At 23.6% G+C, this 22,344-nt stretch overlaps 1 protein-coding gene across 1 annotated transcript; it reads right to left on the bottom strand.

Annotated features, from left to right (window-relative positions):
* Positions 1-10,452: 10,452 nt before the first annotated feature.
* Positions 10,453-17,257, bottom strand: LOC145842736 (uncharacterized). The gene is made up of 7 exons (XM_082950214.1): positions 17,184-17,257; positions 16,400-16,479; positions 14,437-14,638; positions 12,743-12,977; positions 12,273-12,677; positions 11,887-12,067; positions 10,453-10,573 (listed from the first exon to the last, which is right to left on the bottom strand). The coding sequence occupies exons 1-7, from the start codon at positions 17,230-17,232 to the stop codon at positions 10,505-10,507; spliced, it is 1,221 nt and encodes a 406-aa protein (XP_082806340.1). The 5' UTR covers positions 17,233-17,257; the 3' UTR covers positions 10,453-10,504.
* Positions 17,258-22,344: the final 5,087 nt, after the last annotated feature.

Here is a 22,344-nt window from a genome sequence, read left to right as displayed (position 1 = left end):
TGCTGCTGTAGTTGTAGTAGTTGTAGTAGGTCTTTTTGTAGGAATAAATTTTACTGTGTAGAAATACTTAAGTGAAACTTATTATTATAATGCTTAAATTTGAGTTTAAAAACTTTATATCATACAGAATAAATGAACTAAAAGTACAACTTAAATTTTTAAGTCAGTAATCTAAACGTTTTTTAAGAACGTTTTTTTCCCTTAAAGATGATTTAACATTTAAAAAAAAACTTTTACTGTTCTATTGTAAACTTTTTAGTCTTAAAAATGTTTAATTTTTAAATATTTATGAGCTTCAAAAAAATAAAAAGTTTCTGAAAAAAAAAAAACAGATTTGGATTAAAAAATAAACTATTTTTTTAAATTTAATTTTATGATAAAACTTTTAGTACAAACAAACAAAAAATTAAAAACTAATAATTAATAATAGTTTTAGTAAAATATATTTTTTATTAATACAAATTATTATAACCATTAAAACTATTTTTAGTGAAGAAGAATATTTTGAAATGGTACAATACAATAAAACAAATGATATAGATAAAATTTTAGCAAACGTGTTTTTAAGAATATCGATAACACTCTTTTAATTTTTACTTACAAAATGAAACAACTAAACTATAAAATACTCATGGAACGGCAAACTATAACCCGCAATGTACTTTTTATTTTTTTCTAAAAACACTACAATAAAAAAAATTTACTATTAGTTTAAAAAAAATTTACAATTAGGCTCTTAGTTTGATATTTAACATTTACGAGTGCTTCATTATTGATCATTTAATCAAGTTTGTAGTATTAATAGTACTTACTTTCATATTGATAACTACAATTATTTTGAATATTTTCAGCACTAGAAGACTGTTTATTGTAGAATTTGGCCCACGAGAAAAGTTTTTTAGGAAAACTGGCCAAAAACTAAAGCTGAACCTTGCAAAACACTCTAATCGTTAGTTCTTTAAATTAGTAAAAAAATAATGTATACATTAGGATGCTTATAAAAGATTGAGTTATACCTGGGCAATATCACAAAAAAAACTTGTTCAAAATTGTAGCTAATAAAAAAGATTCACTGAAGTTATTTTTATTTTCTCAAAATAACCCCAATGTAATCTGTATGAGACCCAAAAGTCCTACTTTAGAGTTTTTAGCTAGAAAATTGTGATACATGTGTAAATTGTTACAAAAAAAACATTGTGCAGAATTTAAGACAAATTAAAGAAAATCTCACGGAAGCTATTCTTAATAGTCTTAAATACAATAAAATTCTTTTCGACAATAGAATAATTTATACTTTATATTTAACTTAAGATGACTAAACAATTCATTAAGTACAAATAAAAAAATATAAATGCATCTCAAAAAAGTTTCTTTGTGTCATTTTAACTGACACAAAATGTATCTGAGTTTTCTGTTTAAATTAGATTCTTTTGTGCAAATTTAAAGTTTTTGTGTTTACACAATTATTTAAAAAATGCATAGAATACTATAACTAAAAAAGTTCCATTAATTAATATCAACTTAACTGTTGTTAAGACATTAAAATAATTTATAAAGAAGTTTATATACTGTTTATGGTTAATTTTTAAAATAAAAATGTTTAATATGAGTATTAAATTATCTAAAAACAAGTGCATCAGGTTCTTAGGCCAAACTTATTGAGCCCTTTTTGTTTTCTGTTCAAGAAAAAATAAGTTTTTTAAAAAACAATTTTAAAATACGTTTAAATAAGTTCAGTAAATTCTAAAAGCAGCATATACTTTTTGTTTGCAACTTTAAAACTATAAATTGATGGTAGGTAGGCAAAACAACAATATTATTTATTGTGACAACTGCTTGAACTACATTCATGTAGTCAGCTTTTAATTTAATAAAACTGATTAATAATCCTTACGCAATACATGTATAGTGGCTGAGGCTTCTCACTTAAAATAGTTCATGTACAAAAAATTAGTGATAGGTTGATTGTAGCCTATTACATTTTAAGTTTAATTTTGATTAACTTATCACAACTTTCGTTTTAAACAATTGGTTTTCTTATATTTTATTTAATATTTTTCAACTAGTATGCCCCACAAATGACATTTTTTTCAATAACCCTGCCAAAAAGTTTTAAAATAACTTTTAACTTTTTGTCTGGCCCTGCGCTAAAGTCTTGTAAGTGTCTGTTTTAAATATTATACAGTCAACTAACTGTTACTTTTATTACATTCATTTTTATTTCTCCCGCAAACACTGCTAGGTTTACATTTGTTTTGATGACAGCAAAAAGTACATTTATTAGGACAATCAGAAATTTGCTCTTCCTGACTTTTGCAATCTTGCCCGCCCATGCATTTCATTTCTATTTTGTGTTTTATTTCACCATCAATCTGATGTCCTACGTATGTGGTTGAACATGTTTCCTGTTTTATTAATAATTCAAAAACTTATGCATTTAAAGCACTTTTATCAGCTCTTTAAAGAAAAAAATGTTTAAATAAACTTTCTTATCTGAAAACTAGTTTACTAAAAATATGATTTAAAAAGTAAAATATTATGCATCTATTATTTTAAATTAATTGTGTTTTAGTGCGTGTTAAAAACTTTTTATGCATGAAAAACCGTTAGTGAGAAAAACTAAGTTAAGTAGTTTTATATTAGGCAAATTAAATTTTGTTAATACTTAAATAAATAATAAAAAATTAAACTACTTAAAGTAAATCGAGCTATGATTTTACAAAAAATAACTAAGTAAATGTTTTAATAAATTTATAGTATTTACTTTCAAATTATAAGCAACTTTAATACTAGTACGTAAATAAAAAAACATTTCATTTATTTAATAAAATTGAACACTTACCTCTGATTTGCATTTAGTAGTTTTATTAAAGCAATTTGTAATGTTATTTTCATCTTTGCAAGTATAACATCTTACTATTTTTTTGCTTGTAAATAGATGCTTTTTAGCTAAAATAAAAGTTATTTTTTTCTCTTATTTTTGTCTATATTTACAAAAAATTTTAGAGCTACGTAAGAATTAAATACTACGTAAAACTGTTTATACAAAAACACACTTAGTACTGATTTAAATATCTTAGACTCTGTTTTAAGTTTCTGTTAAACGTATTTTAACTAATTTACACTAATTTTTTTGTTAAGTTGAATAAGTTTTTTAAAAGTGTATGTATACTATTTTTTGCACATATGTTTAGATTATACACAATTTTTTTTAATAGTTATGTAGCATCAGCTAATTTTATTGCAACAGCTTATTGTTAAACGTTTAAAATATATATCATTTTGTTTAAATTATAAATTTAAATTAGCTATTAGTTTATACTAAGTTTTAGTAAGCAGTTGACTATTTACTGTGCACAGCTTTTGAAAATTTTAAGAGCAACTAACTGATCAACTAACACAGTTACATTTTGAATTGTAAGATTAAAAATGTCAGTTTTTTGTCTTATTCTTTTCTAACTATTTAATGATGACTAATAAAAAGTTATAGATCAATCAAACGTTTAAACTATATAAATGTTTTGAATGGAAAAGTTATAGTTAAAATTTTGTCAGAAAGAAACGTTTAAAAAACAAATAAATAATTTTCAAATAATTAAAGTTGAAATTGCATGAAAGGTGAAAATACTTCTAAAAGCAACGTTTTAAATTTATAATTTAAAACATTAATATTGTTATAATAAATCAGTTGTTGCACATCGCTATAAAATAAGTTTTAATTAAAACATATACAGTTTATCTTTTGCCAGCCAAATTTTATAACATTAGTTAGGTCAAGAGTTATTTTAAGAATTTAAATATTGAAAATAAAAATGATTGTCATGTATTAATGGATATTATTAAAACCCTTTTGTACCATAATATGTTTAATAAAGTAATATATAGAATTTAGAAATATGTCGAATATGTTTTTAATTATGAGCAAATACTTTTAATAAATTGACACCAAATAAATTGTAAAAAAATTAAATTTTTATGTCACTTTATAAAGTATAATTTTTCATCAATGAAAAATATTTGATGAATAGAAAAAAAAAGTTTTACTAAGCGTTAAAAAGTAAATTTTTACAAAGTTACGGCTAACGTTTTAGTTTAAAGAAATACTACCAGAGAAAATAAAATAAAAAACTTCTTTATCATTTAGCTTTTAAAATTTTAAGGTATTAAAAAAAATATTAATAAAATAGTAGCTAATACACTGAAAAATATTTTTTGTGGCATAAAAATGGAGAGTACTAAGTTGAAAAACTTAACATGAACAGTTTTTTTTTCTTTTTTAACCATATAAAACAAGTTCTAGTTTTATTTGCAAACTAACCATTAATAAGCATTGAGTAAATGAGTAGTAGCTGTGCAATTAAACAAAAGTGTTTCCAAAGTCTTTTTATAATAGTTTTGTTCCGTGTTCCATGTAGCATCATTTGACTTAACAGTTAAAGTATTTGGATTCTCTCAGCTCATAAAATCAACAAGTATCTGACTATAAAACTTTAAAATGTTAAAAATTGTAAATAAAATTGTAAAAACAGAATAGGGTTTGTATTTATTTATTTATAACAAGCTTTTGTAAGTTAAACCTTTTTACTTTCTTAAAATAATAATAAAAAATAAATAATGTGTAAAAAGGTTTAGTTATGTTGTTACAAGTTACTCACTTTTATATATGTATATATATTTTGTAGGCCATTTTAACTGTATAGCGATTAACTATATTTATACATGAGTGTTTATTGATAACTAGTTTTTTCAACTACAAGCAAGTAACACTAATAACTCAAAGTTCATTTACAAATATTTAGTATTTTAATAAGATACTAAACTTATTAATCTGTTGATTTGAAAATAAGCTGCTGACCCTTTTGATTATAGTAAATGACTTTAAAAACGGAGCAATAGTGTCTCTTAGTTTATCAATTGATTTAAAAACCACTTTTACATTTTTTAATGTCTGAAAATAAACTAACGCACAAGTGTAAAACTGTTTTAACTAGTAATTAGTGTAACTTATACAACTATTATTGTTAGTATTGAAATTTGTTGTAGATAGAGAAAACAAGTATTTAATAAAGATGCATATTTTAAAGTTTTTAGCCCAAAGTTTTTATTTTGTTGATAAATGCACTACACATAGACTAATGTTTAAAAAAAGAAAAAAAAAGTGTTGTCAACTCAAACTGAAATTTACAAATGCCAAACTTTTTAAACAATAAAAAAACTGTAACTGAAATCTAAACAATGAATATTTAATAAAGATGCATATTTTAAACTTTTTAGCCCAAAGTTTTATTTTGTTGATAAATGCACTACTTATAGACTAATGTTTAAAAAAAGGAAAAAAAGTGTTGTCAACTCAAACTAAAATTTACAAATGCCAAACTTTTTAAACAAAAAAAAAAACTGTAACTGAAATCTAAACAATGAATGATTTTGAAAATAAAGAATTTTATTTTATTTGATGAAAATATATCTAAATATTTACAAATCTATTATTTACAATAAACTTACTTTTTCAATTATCTGTAATTTTACTTTGTGTGGTCCTTATGAAGCATAAGTTTTACTTGACCTATAAAAAGATATTTGTTGTTTAATAGTCAGCATTCAAATTTTTTCTGGGAAAATAAACTATAAGGTGTCTACATAAATTAAAACTAAGATTGTTTTTAATCAACGACAACGAATACAAAAATAAATTAACCTTTAAAAGCTATTTTATGTTTTTTTGTAAAACTTTTAGTAAAACGTTATTAAAAAGTTTTTGAATTATTTTATATTTTTTTAAAGTATTCGATATAAAATATATACGCACTAATAGTAGGTAAACACTAAAGTTTAACTATTTTTTTAGATTCATTAATCATTTTAAACGTTGATCGGAAAAAATAGTTTATCTTTAAATTACTTTTTAGCTTTTATTTGTATCGTAAACTTCTTTAAATAGCGGTTTTTAACAAATTTCAACGAATAGTAATAAAATTAATAAACCAATCGCAAGTAGTATTTTACATTTATCTAATATTTAAGTTTTTAATATTTTCTATTTTATTTTTGTTTTTGCCTGACTAAATTTATTTTGCAGTATGTTTAAGATTAAAATAAAGCTAAAAATATACCTCTATAACTAGAATTTTTTTCTGAAACTTTAAACTTTTTTTTGTTCTAAATCTTTAAAACACTAGTTTCTTTTTTGTTCTTTGAAAAAAGTAAATGATTTTTTTGATTACTAGCTTTCTAAAACTTTAGGGTGAATGTATAAATAAATTGTAATTTAAAGTTTTTGACAAACAAAAAGATCTCTTTATAGAAAAACAATAGAATTTTTGAAATTAACTTTTTAAGTTACTTGAGATATGCTTTAAAATTTAAAACGGTTAAAATTAAAAACAGAAAAGACAACTTTAGAATTCTTGTTTTTAAGTAAAAATTCAAGTTTAACTTTAAATAATTAATAACTTGTTTTTAACGCTAGGTTTCGTTTTAATAAAAATCAAAATTAAAATTTTCATCCTGAGCTACCTCTGCTTAATAAATTTTGAGCAACTTACTTATGCACGAAAGGGATATTTACTAAACTGATAAAAATTATTACATTGTAGAATTATACAATGAGATTTTTTTTTCAATTTAAACGCATGCATAAGTTCTTCAAATTTTAGAAAATTTATACGAACGCGTATACTTTTTAAAAATTAAAAACATTCTACTTAACAAAATACTCTATGATATTGTTTAGGGAATTAATTTTTTTTATAACATTATTTTTCTTAAAGAAACTTGAAATAGTGAGTAAAATTTAGAGCAGGGGTCGTCAGTCTTTTATAAATCGCAGGCTATTTTTTTATACTTTAGCAGGCAGCAACTATTTAAAATATTTTTAGCAATCAAGGTAAAATTACTGTATTCCAATTAAAACTATGATCAAACAAGCATTAATTATAAATAGTTGTTAAATTAAATGCCTATTTATTTGTTTCAATTGATTTTTAGTTATGCATTTAGCTAAAGAAATGAACATGCTACAGATTTACGCCTAGCTTGCCGCAATTTACCAACCCCTGATCTAGGTTTTTTGTAGGTTTTTCTCGAAAAATCGTTGAATAAACTTTGGTTGATTTTGTCCCCCTGGTAATGAAAAAGAAAGAAGTACAGGTATTTTCCGCAGAATGGCATGTAATGAAGTTCTAAAAAAAACAAACAAATTTTCCTCATTTATTTTTCGAGAAAAACCTACAAAATTTTAAAGGTGTAAAAAAATGGTTAATCAGTTTTCAGAAATCTTACACGGAGAAGAAACGGTTGAAAAAAGGCAACGATATATATTTTTTATTTTACATGTTTGAACCACTATTTTTAAGTCATACTACATTCTACCACATTTTTATCGAAGAGTATCAAATAACTAAAATTTTTACAGAAATCTTTAGTAAACTACTAGAGTTCTTGAACATTTTTGACGCTAAGAAGCAAAATTTTTACCGACAACAACAATACATCGATATGCAAACCGTTTCTTTTATACAAACAATTTTATTAAACTTAAGTTTTCTTAAACAGTAAAAAAAAGTTATTATTACTTAAATAAGGTTTTTTAACCACAAAAGTTAAAATTAACTTATGTAAACAGAAAAGAACCTTGTACGAGATCAAAAACGGAAACTGATACGGATCGTAAATTAAACGAAAAATGTTTCGAAATTCCTTGTATACATTGATAGAATAAAAGAGACAAACGATATAAACTTCAATAGTCTCAATGGAAAAACCATTAACTTATTAAATTTTTACAGTAGATAATAAAAAATACAAAACAAACTAAACTTTAGTAACAAAAAATAAATATATAAGCAAACTGTAATTAATCAATTGGTAATTGATGTTGTTTATTAAAAGTTTGTAAAAATATATGTCTCTTTTCCAGCTAGACAAAGCTATTAAGTTGTATTTAAAAAACTTAATATATCTCTTAGATATAAACAACAGAAACTTTTGATTTAATTTATTAATACTTTATAAGTCGTTTTATTGTCATTATATTAATGTATAGATTTACTTTAGGTTAACTGTAGTGTATGTAAGTTTTAATGGTGTTAATCGTTACTAGTTGTTTTTGTCTTTTATTAATGTTTCGATTACTTTATGACTACTTGGTTACTAAACAAGTTTGTAAGATCTTATCTCTTGTTAGCTTTGTATTCTACAAATGAGAAACGCTCGAAAGATATTTAGTTTACTGAGTTGTGTGTCTAGTTCATAATTATAAGTTCATAAAAAAATATAAAATATTATTTATTGAACGACAAAAGAAAGGCGCTTAAAAAGTTTGGTCTAAGGACCTGATGAACAAAATAACCTTTAAGTTATCAAGAAATAAAATACATTACCAAATTTTAAAAACAATATATTATAAGATATAAGACTTTTTGCATTAAATTTTCAACACAATGATTTCTCTGCTGATTATAGAATGTATTTTAGTATAAAAATGACTTTAAAGTTGTTATGAAATTGGTTAAACTTTTAAAATGTTTGTTACAAGAAAAAACAAAAAGTTGCTGCAAAACAAATTTTAGTTCATGTTGGCTAAAATAATTTCGTGATTTTTCAAGCTCAACTTACGCTTGTCATTTTTTCAATTGATACGTAATTTTATAATTATAGTTTAATTAAAACTATTAAGTTTTAGACAAAATAAAACAATCAGTTAGTCTAGACCCAGAGTAAATAATTCTTGGCTCGTTATCTATTAATATTTAATTTAGTCTGCTTTAGGTTGTAGTTTCTTAAATTGAAAAACTATGTTTAAATATTTATGCATAGGGAACGGGTCAAAATTGCATGAAGACAAAATTGTACAAGGGGACCAAATTGCAAAAAGACAAAATTGCACAAAGATAATTTTGCACGAAGACAAGTTTGCACGAGGGCACAAAACTGCACGAAAACAATTTTGCACCAATGGTCTATTTTTCACGAGTTATAACTTTGCACGGAGGGTCATTTTTGCACGAGAGTAAAAAAAATAATAAACTAAACATAAAAGAAACTAAAAGATAAATAAATAAAAAACCAAGAAAAAAAAGCTACTGACCGAGGGTAAGGGTTAAAGATAACAGTGATAGTAAAAAAATAAAACTAATGAAAAATTAGTACAAAAAAAAAGAAAAAGAATAAATAAAAAAAAACTAATTAATTAAAATAATAAGTTACTGATCGAGGGTAAGGGTTAGGGGTAAGAGTGATATAAAAAAAAACAAATAAAAAATAATTAAAACCAATTAAAAATCATAATAAAAAAAAAAAATTCAACCCGTGCAAAAATGTCTTCGTGCAAAATTGTCTGCCCGTGCAAAAGTGTCTTCGTGCAATTTTGTGCCCTCATGCATTTTTGTCCCCTCGTGCAAATTTGACAGCTACCCGTATGTATAAGGCAGTAACTTCATTTTAAAGTTTCAGTCGTAGAGACAATATTTTTTTAATTGTTTTAACAACATTTAACAATGACATGCATAGTAATAATAATGCTTAAAACTTGATGATTTCCAAGACTTAGTTTTAAACAGTATGGAAATAGTTTTTGCATTTTTCTAAAACAAAATTAAAGCTTATATTCATTTATAAACCACAAGATATAGTTATTTAATGTTTATAAATATTTCTTAATAAGAATCTTTAATAGGTAGTTTTGGAAAATTTATAAACATTTTTGAAAAATAACTAGTATCATAAAAACAACTTTGTAAGCTTATTTAAAATTAAATTAAAAAAAACTAATCTTTATAATTTATAACTGGATATTTTTTATCTAGAAAAATTAACTAGTTAGAAATTTTCTTACATAAATTTAAAAACTAAAAATCTATAAAGCATAAGTTGTTTTTTTAAGTATTTATACATATTATATTGATTGCATTTATTAATCAAAAATACTGTATCAAACTTTAAAATTGTAAAAAAAAAGATAAACAGACATTACGTTTTAATATAATTCATTTAGGTTACAAAACAATAACTCTGTAAAATACTGTTAAAATTTACTCTAGTGTGTTTTAAGATAGGTTTTTGAAGCATACCTAATTATAATAAGATTATTGTGTAAATAAATTAAACAGTCTTAAAGTTTTGCAAAAAATTATTTAAATTAAAATAAGAATTTTTGAATGGGAAATTAAAAGAAAAAAAGGATGCATTGTTTAAAAAAACCTATTAAAATATAAATTTATCTTACTTTGGAAAAATTCTTTAAGTATATTCTAAAAAATATTTTAATACTTCCACATAAACTGTAAAACTTTAAAGACGTTTAGAAAATAAATAAAAACTTAAAAGTTTATTTAGAAAAAATGCATTTTAAATAAATAAATCAACAAACACATTTAACTTTAAAAAAAATTATAAATATGTAGCAATAATATCTCAAAAACATTTACATAAATTTTAAGTCAAATAAAACTTGAACGATTCAACGTAAAATAGTAAATTCAGAAAAATTGTTGAAGTTAAGAAACTATTGGTAAACTTCATCATTATCATAAGTTTGTTCAAAGTTTTCTTCTTTCTTTTTCTTTTGTTTAACCTGTTGTATCAAAGCAAAAGATTAGTTCTTTCTGAACTAGATATAGTGATATAGTTAAAGATATTGTTTAAGTAGTTTTTGATAACTTTTACGAATGTAGCAAGTGTAAACAATTTACTAAAAACTTGCATGATAACTAAAATAAATTTTAACGGCACAAAATAAATTAAAGCAGGATACTTAAAATTAATTATGAAAAATAAGGACAATAAATCGTTATATAACTAAATAGAAATTTTCAAACGATACAGGATTAAAAATTTTAATGTTATGTAAAAAGTTTTTTATCAATTAAGTAGGCATTTCATAGAAATTCAAAAAATTAGTTTGATTCAAATAAAAATAAGAAGCTTATTTTTTTTTAAATTAGTGTTATATTTTTAGAAATACTTTAAAATATGTTCATAACTTATGTTCATTTTGAAAAAATTAAGTTAATAAAGTGTACATAAAATAAACATCAAAACTTGTTTTTTAAACTTAAGGCTAAAGCTTAAAACCAAAGATAAAAAAGATTTCGAAATCTTAAAAAAATACCTACTAAAATTAAAAAATGTATCATACACAGAGCGACACTAAATTAATGTTCATCAACTTCAATGAAATAATTATTAATTTCTTTTTACTTTTTACACTTATAAACACATTTTGTTATTTGAAAAATGTATACAATTTTACTACTGAGCAAAAGGTCTTAATAGATTAGGATTTTTTCGGTCGAAATGTATCCACAAAACGGACAAAAAGCAAACTTCTTTCCTAAATTCAAAAAGCCTTCCAAAGTTTAATTAAGTTAAAAAAAAAAATCAACTAAAATATACATGCTTCATTTTAAAGGACCGACAAAAAATGAGGTTTCTATAAGTATACTCGATTCCTGCAAAGGAAACTCTGGAAACTGCCGAAAAAAAGCCTCAACTATAAAAACATTTGAAGATCAATTTTTGTAGGCTTTTTAAATAATAATCTTTAATCATAAACCTTAAAAATATAATATTTTAGTTAACTGTTTTAAGTTTTATTCAATTTTAGGTAGTAAATGTTTTTTTTTATCACCTTGTACTAAACTGAATACTACTTGTAATACATCTTATGATTATATAGCAGTTCATAACTTAGTTTTAGTTATATACAGTTAACTAAAAACACATTTAATATAGTTTATATCACTATACACTAAGTTTTAAAGATTACCTATTCGTTATATAAGTTAAACACAATAGTTCTATTATAATAATCAAAGGCGTAAGAAACAATATTGAACTTAGAAATTTAAAATAGCTAAATAACTTATTGATAAATATTTCATTTACATATTTCAGGCAGCAAAGTATTAGAAAGGAGAAAAATCCAGATGTGCTTATTACAGTTACTGAAGCAACCAATGCAACGTTTACTCCCTGTTGTGGTTCTGGTCTAACAACTATAGGGAGTTTTGTATATACGTCAAAATTACACTGAATGTATTGAATAGGTTCTTTACACTCGCGTAACCTGCAATGAAAGTTTTATTTTCAACCAAAGTGTAAATAAACAGGTCAAAATTTGATAAATACTATGCTTTTTTGACAAAAATAACAACAGTGTTTATTAAAAAAATGTACCAGTTTATTTTAAATTACAGAGATTTAAAGCTAAGTATATCAATTAGAATATCTTTTGTAAAAGCTCTAGAACAACTTCATTATCTTTTTATTACCTTTTCCAGTAGTCGTCTAACTTTTCTTCACCAGCTTGAAGTTTTTCAACAAAATAGCAAACAGTGTTGCTGAATTCTTTATCATTTTTTATTGTGGTGTTCCCTGTTGACCTTTTAAAAAGGAAACTATTTTGACCCGACCCGGAATCTTCTTCATAAAAAAACATTACAGACTTCTCTGATCGAGATGATACAACAGTTTCAGACAAATCTCCACTTGAAACAACTGCTGAACTTTCAACTAAATTGACGTATGTTGTCAAGTTTTGCGAAGATTGTTTTGAGCACCGTAATCCGAATTCTAATCTTTCAACATCAAAATTATCTGTAACATTTTTAGGAACATTTTTAGTAGAGTCTGTTAAAGTCGAGTTACTTGAAACTTCACAACCATAAATATCCCTCCTGTTAAAAAAACAGATATTTTATCTTTAACACCAGTCTTTTACTTTTAAAAAACATTTTTTTACTTCGTTATATTTTCGTTTTTTTCAAAATCAACAAAGATACGGATTATGTCATTTTTTTGCATGTAGCTTATCTTTCCGTCTATTTTCAATTGGGCTAGTTTAGCTGTATAGTTTGTAAGAGGTTCATTTGACTGTATATATTTTCCAATTATCAAAAGTTCTTTTCCTGTTATCTTAAAATTAGTCTTCACTTTGCACAAAGTTGGTATTGCTACCAGGCCAGGCATATATTCACCTAAAAGTTTGTAAAAAGGTATAAACACCACTACAAACATGTAATACGAACTTATTAAATACTTCTTTTTAAACTTAACAAAACTTTTAGTAAAAATAAAATATATATAGAGAATTAGATTTTAAACCTGTACACCAGATTGATACTTAAGTTTGGAAAAAGATTAAATTACGAAAACAGTAAGGATAAATAAATAAATGTTTTTGTTGTAGTTAAGGTTTAATTACTAAATAAAAAATTATTATTTAAGTTTTTCTCAAAACTTTAATCTTTTAAAAATTAACAACATCCATCGAACCTCATACAATTTTTAAAGCAGTATAAAATGTATATAATTTATAATTCATGTAAATTATTTTTTGCCTTTTTAAAACTGAACTTGTATAAATAAATAAAAATATATAAAACAATATGAAATAAACAATTTAATTAAAATTTTTTGTTTTTAATTTCGCAAATCATATGTGCATACTAGTTTAAAAGTATGCCTTATTCTAAAAAATCTGTTATGATATTTTAATTTTTTTTGTTAGTACAAAAAGTGTTAAGTTTGTTATAAACTTGCTTAGAATTGATAATTGTAACAGTCAAAACAAAGTTTAAAGTAAAATAAATACTCATTTAAACCGGAAGTCAGCAGCCTTATATAAGTCGAAGGCTAATCTTTTTTAAATAGTTTTTTCGCGGGCCACATTTTATACAAAAACAAAAAAGTCTTCCGTGGGACGAAAATATTAAAGTTTTTGAAAGTGTTGAGTTAAAAATACTATATTAAACTAAAAATATAATAAAGTAAGCATTAATAAAGCTATTAAAATCACTAATTGATAAATTAAGGGCTAGGTTGTAATATTTTACACACAGAAAATCTAATTTTTATTTCTTTAAAAACGTATATTTTATTAAAAAGTACACCGCTAGCCTTATATTTTTTCTTTGCGGGTCACAGTTTGCCGACTTCTAATTTAAACCATGATTTGTTTGCTTAAACGTGTTTAATAAGGACCTTATTCTAAAATTTATACCTTGTTTTACTAAGACAAATATTTGATTGATTTTATTGAACTTTATAAAATGTTTTACAACTAAGTGTTTCAATTTTTATGCATGGATTAATAAACTAATTCAATTATTTTCTAAGTTATTGTACCAAACGTATTGAATTGTTAAATTACTTGGTATTTCGGTAATGTTTACTTTTGTTTCATGTAAACAAAAGTATACAATATTAATACTTATTGTAGAAATTAAACTAGTTTTCATAATTAAGTGCAAAGTTATTTGTTTTTGGTTTTGTACAAATAATAAAAAGTTAGGATAATTAACTAACTGAAAATCAACAAATATTTAATGCAAATGTGGATAACATTCTTGATATAAACAATTAGTTAAAAACGTTAAGTTTGTTTTTTTAAACCTTAAAAAATGTTTTTAGTTTATTAGCTGACAAAATACTCACTTATAAAATCTGTACACTCATCTTTTCGAGCAGGACAGCTGATATTTGGAGAACAAAAGTTTTCAGGGCAGCAAAATACACACACGTCAGGGCATTTGTGTTCGTTCTGGATCATGTCATTTTGACATGAAAGTTTCTGATCACATCGTGTTGTCATCAATGTTTCGTTGTTTACACGACGTTTTGTTGTTTTACACACCGTCTGTCGTGAAAAAGTGTTTATTAACTATTTTATTTGTTTGAAAAAATTTAGGTCTATTCTTCTATAAAGGCTGTAATCGTCAAAATTCTAAAAGTAAAGAAGATCTTAAATTAATTTTAGTTTTTTCAAACTTAAAGTGAACCTTACTACTTTTGAATTTGATGTACATTAAATATTATTTTAGCATTTAGTAGATTTTGAATAAATTGAATAACTTCGTTAACTTAATACTTTTAAACCTAATTTAGTTTTAGTTTTTATTTTTTGCAACTAGTTGACTTTTAATTAGTCTTAAATAGATACTGAAAGATCATAAATTTATAATTTTTTCAACAAAGTAAAACTTATTTTAAATCTTATTTTTCTAATTTAAAATGCCCTATTTTTAACTAAAAACTACCCGTTGTTTATAAACTATTAAAAAGTTCGAAGCAGTTTTAAATTTCTACTCAGAAAACAAGTAGGAAACGACAGTATATTTTGGTTAGTTTACTCTTTACATAATTAAATTAAATAACGAAAATGTACAATGAAATATTTATTGAACTAGGCTAAATTTTACCGTTAAAATATAAGTAAACACACTATAATATGATTATCCAATGATACAAAATTTTAAAAGTACGATCTTTTACTAAAAACAATCTGAATATCAGACTAAACTAAACTAATAAAAGTTTATTTACTTCAATATTAATTAAAATTTTTTTTTAATTGTTGAGGTGATGAGCTCCTTGAGAGAATTATTTTTTATTCTTTTTCTGTAAAGTAGATGAATCTTGTTGTTTTACTATTAAGAAAAAATATAAAAGTTTTTGGTAGTATCTAAAACTTAAATAAATTAAAACTAAAATATATATCTGAAACTTATCAAAATTTTGTATTTGTTCCGAACGTTATAAAGATATTTAGTGGCTTTTAAAGTCAAAACGTAAAACAATCAGCTTTAGCAAAAAGATTTACCATTTTTTAGGATAAACAGTGCTTGAGTAAAATATATTGCTATTAAGCAGAGACGCGTTAAAAAATAAATCATTACACAATAAGTTTCCCGGAATAAAAAAAAACTAGCTCTATTTGATGAAATTATAGAAACTAAGATTATGAAAATAAAGACTATTTGGTACAAATTGCTATTTTAACGATTAAGACTTACATTGTTTGCACAATAATAATAAAAAAAAGGGATACATAAATAGTATAAATTGATGTTCAACCTCAAAACTTTAAATATTAATTCAGTTTTTTAAATATTGATAAACCTAATTGTTAAAATTTTATCCATTTCATTCTGAGTTAATTACTTATTCTTAAGTTAATGTAAAGGTGAATATTAGAAAAACCATCTTTTTTAGATTAATACAGCAAAATTTATAGTAAGTTTAAAAATTACAGCTTTAGTTATACTGGTATTTGATTGTGTTTATATAACTGTAATGCTACTATAAAAATGATTTAGTTAATTTAAAACTGTACGTTTTTACATACTCAATGAATAAATTAAAATAAATATTGTTTGTTTATTTACAATACTTTTACTTACGTCTACTAAAAATGTACATTTCTTTTGTAACGTTTTAATTAGTTTTTTTAAACTTTTATACGACAACAAAAAATTATACCTTTCGACATTAGTTTTTTAGACTTTTTTTATGTTTTTTTCCACAGATAAAACTTATATCAAAAGTAATCTTATGAAATTAACTATCAGATTTTTTTTGACCGTTACAGTATCAAGTTAAGTTTTATTATACATGCTACCTGATCTTGCGAACACTCTTCTTTTCCTACACAAAGTGATTCATCTGTTACGTCGAAGCATCTTTTGCAATATCTTGCTCCTAAAAAGTTTTGTTTATAAAAAAGCTTATCAAAAGGTTTAAATTTGAAAAGTACTCTTTACTGATAGTTTGTATGTAAGTTGTTTTATAAAATAATATTATTTTAGCAGTTTTATAAAAGCTAAAAATTACAACTAAAACAGTTAAACACTTCAAACTTAGACAACCAAGACTATAAAAATAAAACAAAGTTCTTTTTTATCTAAAAGATATATTTATTTTATGTTGTTTTTATTTTTTATGCCTTACTTCTAAAAAATTAATTAATTAACAGAAGTGTTAACACATTTATTTATTATATTTGTTAACATTTTAAAGTTTTAACACTTGTTTTATTTCAAAAAATAAGTTTTATCAAACTTTGTAAAAGTTTTTTTGAACAATTGTTAACAAAATATATGTAGTTTTTAAAAAAGTTATTAAATTTGTACTTATGATTATATAAACTTTTTATTGTCGTATTTTGTATGCTTAGGTTAAAATTATTTTTAATAATTTTCTTAAGTTTCTATTTAAGTTTATTTATTTAATAACCAAAACTACATATTTTCTAGTTAAAAATTAAAAAAAAAACATTTAACAGATATATAGTTTGAGATTTATTTAAAATAAAATAAAATTCCAATACAAAAACTTTCTAAAAATATATTTTTTCTTAAGTTTTAGCCGAAAAAACAAAAATCAAGCTATAAAATAATAATAACCTGCGACAAAAGTCACTAAAAAATAAAGAATAATCCAGTTTCCTTTCATTGTACTAAAGTTAGTTAAAGTTGTACGCTTTATTCTCAAAATAATTTTGAAAAACTTAATAACTCTTTTAAAGAAGAAATCTCAAAGTATGAAAAATTTATGCAGATATTTTCTTGTAAGATACATTAAAAATTTGCTCGTAAAACAGGAAAACATGAATAAGTAATTATCTTGAAAACAAATGCGAGATTACACATTTGTAAGAAATACAATAACGTTTTAAGTGAAAGTTTTAAGTAGTAACAAAAGCAATGTTTTTAATTTTCGGAGAAATTTTTAGGTAATTTTTAGATTTTCATTTCTAAAAACTTTTTTTATTAATTAATTGATATTGCTTTTAATTACAAAATGTACATAGTTTCCTGTATTGTTCCTATTCTAGTTATGCTTTGAATTAAACGTAGTTGTTAAACTTTTTATAGCTTTTGAAATTATAAATATAGTACGCTTCAAAAATATACAACTAATTTACTGCACAAGCTATTCCCGGTTAAATTGTATATATATTTAATATATATGTACAAAAAATGATATTTTTCAATTTTCTAAGTTCAATAACAAAAACCAATTTTTGGCAGGAAAATACTATTATTATCCTTATGCACAGCCTTTTGATCGATGCACGCATCGACAGTATTTTATGAAACGACAAAAAAGCACTCAAAAATATTTGGTCCAATTAACTAATGTACGAAAAAACATTTCGGTTGTCGGTTCGTACGATACTTGGATATAAATTAACGTCTTGTCCAGGATTATATTGTCCAGGATATTAGCAATACTAAGCTAATTTAGAGTTTATTATAGTGTTAATCGTTACTTTTAGAGTTTTTGTTGCTGGCAGGAAAAGGAACAATATTATTTCAAAAAACTGGTGTACCACTTTGTTATAAGTGCTTTTGAATAAAATAAATAACATTAAGCTGTTTTGTTTTTTAAAAGCTATCGTACGTTTAAATATAAGTTTTAAATGTTTTTGAACAACCGTCTATGCGTTTTTTTGGTTGCAAATTTTAAGTTTTACTTAGTTTAGCAACGTAATGATTTCTATTAAGGGCTGAAATTATAAAAGTATTTGAAAAAAAGTTTAGATAAACTACTGACAGATGTGCATTTACTATTTAAAGAAAGGAAATTATTATTGCAGTGAGTTATAAGCTTAGTAGACAAAACAACAGTTGTTTTAACTTTTGATAAGAAGATTGACACAGTAATTGTAGACATAAAAAACCATGATATCTTAAACTCTACTTGGTTTGAAAATCTATGAAATTAAAAAAAAAAATTACCAAAGTTCTGGTCAATAGACTAATAAAAGAAAAACGCCTTTTTGTGAATAAGGTCTTAAACTTTCGGTTTTTAATAAGTTACAAATTATTTAAGTATTTGTTTTCATATTTTGGTGAAAAAGCTTTCGTTAGTGCGTCCTTGTATGAGTTTTTCAACAGACAGAAATGTAATAAGGTAAAAGACCATTCACTACTATATCTGATTTTACTTCCTTAGTTTCTCAAAACTTTTTCGTTTATTAGTTTTGTATTTTCGGTTTTAATTGGTGTTTAAGTACTTTTGCAACCTTAAACTTGTTTAACTATTTCGGGTATAATTCGCTATTAAAATCATATTAAAAATTTTAATTCCGTTGCTAAATATATAAAAAAGTAAGAAGGACATCGTAAATTAAATATAACTATACCCTTACTCTAGTTTAAATATTAGTATTTTTAGAATGTGTACTTGTCTGCATAATGGTTATCTAACTTCGATATTACATTTGTTTTAAAATTTATTGTTTAATCTTTGGTTGTTAGGACACCTTAAGTATTTGCTCAAAAAATATTTCATAATTTAGAAGACTAAACGTTTGCCGTTAAGCTAATGGTGGGTTAATGTTTATAATTAGTCTATAGTTTCTACATTGCTTACTTTTTTATCTAAAAAGCTAAGATGTAGTACCAATGTACTTGGTCTTACTCCACCTATGCTTTTCATTGTAAATCACATAACATTTAAAAGCGTTAAATCCAAGTAAAATAACTTTTGTTTTTTTCTAGTAAGAATCTATTTTTAATTGAAAATTATTTGCTCTTTACTGATATAAAAAAGTCTTAATCGTTTTATAGACATTTAATTTTATACGATCCTAGTTTATGAAGTTTATTCTTTAGCTCATAATCAAGAAATTTGACTCTTAAAGCTAGTAAGAGCAAAAAAATATAATTCACTGTTTTCAAATTTTTGTACTAATTTGAAATATTTAAAACTTTTTTAAAATTGTAGCCTTTTTTATTTACAAATTCTGACTAATTGATTTACTTACTTAGAAAAAAAATTACTACAAAAAATTATACTAATGGTCTACTAATTTATATTGTTATAAACTCAGTCTTTTGGTAAAAATTCATAAAAACTAATATTTTTAACTTCTCTGTACTTTTCAAACTACTTTTTAAACTTTATTATTATTTTTCTTAATCTAAGCATTGAAAGTTTGCATTTAGTTCGAGTTAAAGTGTTCTTATAGCAGTTGTTAACTTTTTTTTTGCGTAATTTTTAATTAATTGTAAAAATGTTTTCAATGTTAAGAAATAAAACTAAAAAAATTGTAAGAGATTTTTCTATTAGCATGAAAATTTTAACAAAATAACTATATTAAATTCTTTAATCAAATAAAAAATCCTTTAAAGTCATTAAAAATTGTTTCAAAAAACTTCTTAAATGCACTACCACATCAAACATGTTTTGTAATACTGTGTGCAGTTTAGAGATATGTTTCTTTTAAATGCGCTTGGTGTGTCTAGCATAATATTTAAGTACATCTATGTATTTTCTTTAGCTCAATAAGTAATATTTATAATAATTTATATAGAGGTAAATTTAATAGCGAGATTTTTTCATTATAATTATGTTATTTTATATTCTCTTATTGAAAAATTTTAATCTTTACTTTTAACTCGGAATAAAATTAAGTTGCGTCCCTATTAACTATAAAGTTTTGTTCGAAATCGCAATTAATGATACTTTGTATGTTTTAAGAAAAGTTTAAAAATAAAAAAAAATGTCAGATGATACTAATCAAAAAATATTTATTTTGTGAAAAACGATAGTCTATAAAAAAAAAAAGCTTCTTATGGTTTACTTTTTACTTAAAGTAATAAACTACCAAATTTTTTAAACTTCTTTACTAAAAGAATTGTCTACAATTTTTTTTACTTTTTATGTTAGTCAGCATTTCTTAGTCAACGACTTATACTGTACATGAAACAAACGTTTTTTATTGGTAAGATCCTTTGGGTCACTTATGATAAAAAACTGCTGATTAAAATTAGAAATGTTGTAGTACTACGTAGACTTAGGCGACTTTTATAATCAATGGACCATATTCACAAGGAATATTCTTTCTTTGGCTAGAATTATTAGAAAAAATTCTTCCAAGCATCATCGTTTAAAAAAATAAATAAAGAAACTCTTCAAAAACAAAACTGCAACGAAATAGCAGGACTGTGTAATGTAAGTCAAATTAAGAGCACCTATAAAATATTTCTTATAAAAAAATACTTGTTTAACACATGTTTTATAAGCTATGAAATACGTTGCGAAAAGAGATTTCTGCTTAATGAATTATGTCTGAGTAAATATACTTGTAAACTAAAACTTTTATAGTTACTAAATACTTCAAGTAAAACTAGTCTTTTGTAGATGTAACATACCACAAGATCTTTCTTAACAGATTGAAATATAATTTTAACCTTATAGTTTTGTACTATTTGACGACTGCTTGATTTATCAAACTTCTCAATAAAAGATAACTACAATGACAGCTTTAAAAAAGGTGGATGTATTATCAAAAAAGATAAAAATTATTAAAAAACATTAAAATCTTTTTTTCTATTATAGTGAATAATTTAAGGAAGTACTTTATTTGATTATTTTATTAAAAAAGGCTTTAATTAGCCAATAATCTACTATTAAATTATCTAAAATATAATTAAAAGGGTAGGTGTCAGAAGTTAACTAAGGAATATTTTTGCGCGAAGGGTCACTTTTGCAAGAGTACACTTTTGCACGGCGTCAGTTTAGCACGGGCTGATTTTTTAAACTATCACTGTTACTCCTAATCTTTACCCTTGGTCGGTAATTTTTGTTTTCTGTTTATTACTTATATTTACTATCACTGTTACCCTTAACCTTGGTCGGCATATTTTCTTTTATTTTTGCTACTCTCGTGTAAAACTGACCCTCCGTGCAAATTTATCTGACTCAAAGTTATAAAGTTACTAAAACCTGTAAAATAATAAATTTACATAAAGAAAAGAATAAATATCTTTTAGAAGGTATAAATTATAGTTTAGCGAGTATAAATGTTTACTTGAACCTAAAAAAATATTTAGAAAAAGTTTTGCAACTTGTAAATATTTTATTTAAATTAATTAAAATTAGTAAAAAGAAAAGTATGCTTTTTAATGCTAAAGTTTTATTCAAATAAATATTATTATTATAGTAGTATTTATATTCTGAAAATATATCATTTTTAAACTTTTAAAACAGATTAAATTGCTTTTGTAGAACTCATAAAATTAAAGTTCAAACATAATTTCATTTTTAGTTTAGTCCTTCTTTTTACTAAAGAATGTTTACACAAGTAGCTCTACTTTCAAATTTTTAACCAACTGTTCATCGGATGCTTTAAATACTAGTGTCTTTTTTTTTCAAAACGAAGAGAAGACTAAGAAAGGAATTAAATTAATAAAATTTAGTGGTAAGCAGTTTCTTCTAGTTTAATGTTTTATAAAAGTAATACTTGTTGTTTACAGTGTATTTACTTTTTTACTGCGCAAAAGAGTGTGGTAGTGATTAAACTGAAAGCTTAATAAATAGAAAAATTACTGATTTTTTGAGTGTGCAACTAAGAAGTAGTCAATGTAATATTTTTTAGTCAAATTTCGTACTTGTTGTAATGTAAAGCTGACTGTGGTTTACTGTATGACTCTTTTAGTAATTTTTTATAACAAAGCTTACACATCTGTATTGGAAGTGGACACAACCTTTAGGTAAGTTTAGGATATACAAAATAATTTAAAACAATACAGTTTTGATTAATTGCACAGTATT

The sequence above is a fragment of the Thalia democratica genome, chromosome 8 (genome assembly GCF_965202585.1).
Source record: "Thalia democratica chromosome 8, ktThaDemo2.hap1.1, whole genome shotgun sequence".
Taxonomy (NCBI): Eukaryota; Metazoa; Chordata; class Thaliacea; order Salpida; family Salpidae; genus Thalia; species Thalia democratica.
This window is presented reverse-complemented; position numbering and strand designations above follow the sequence as displayed.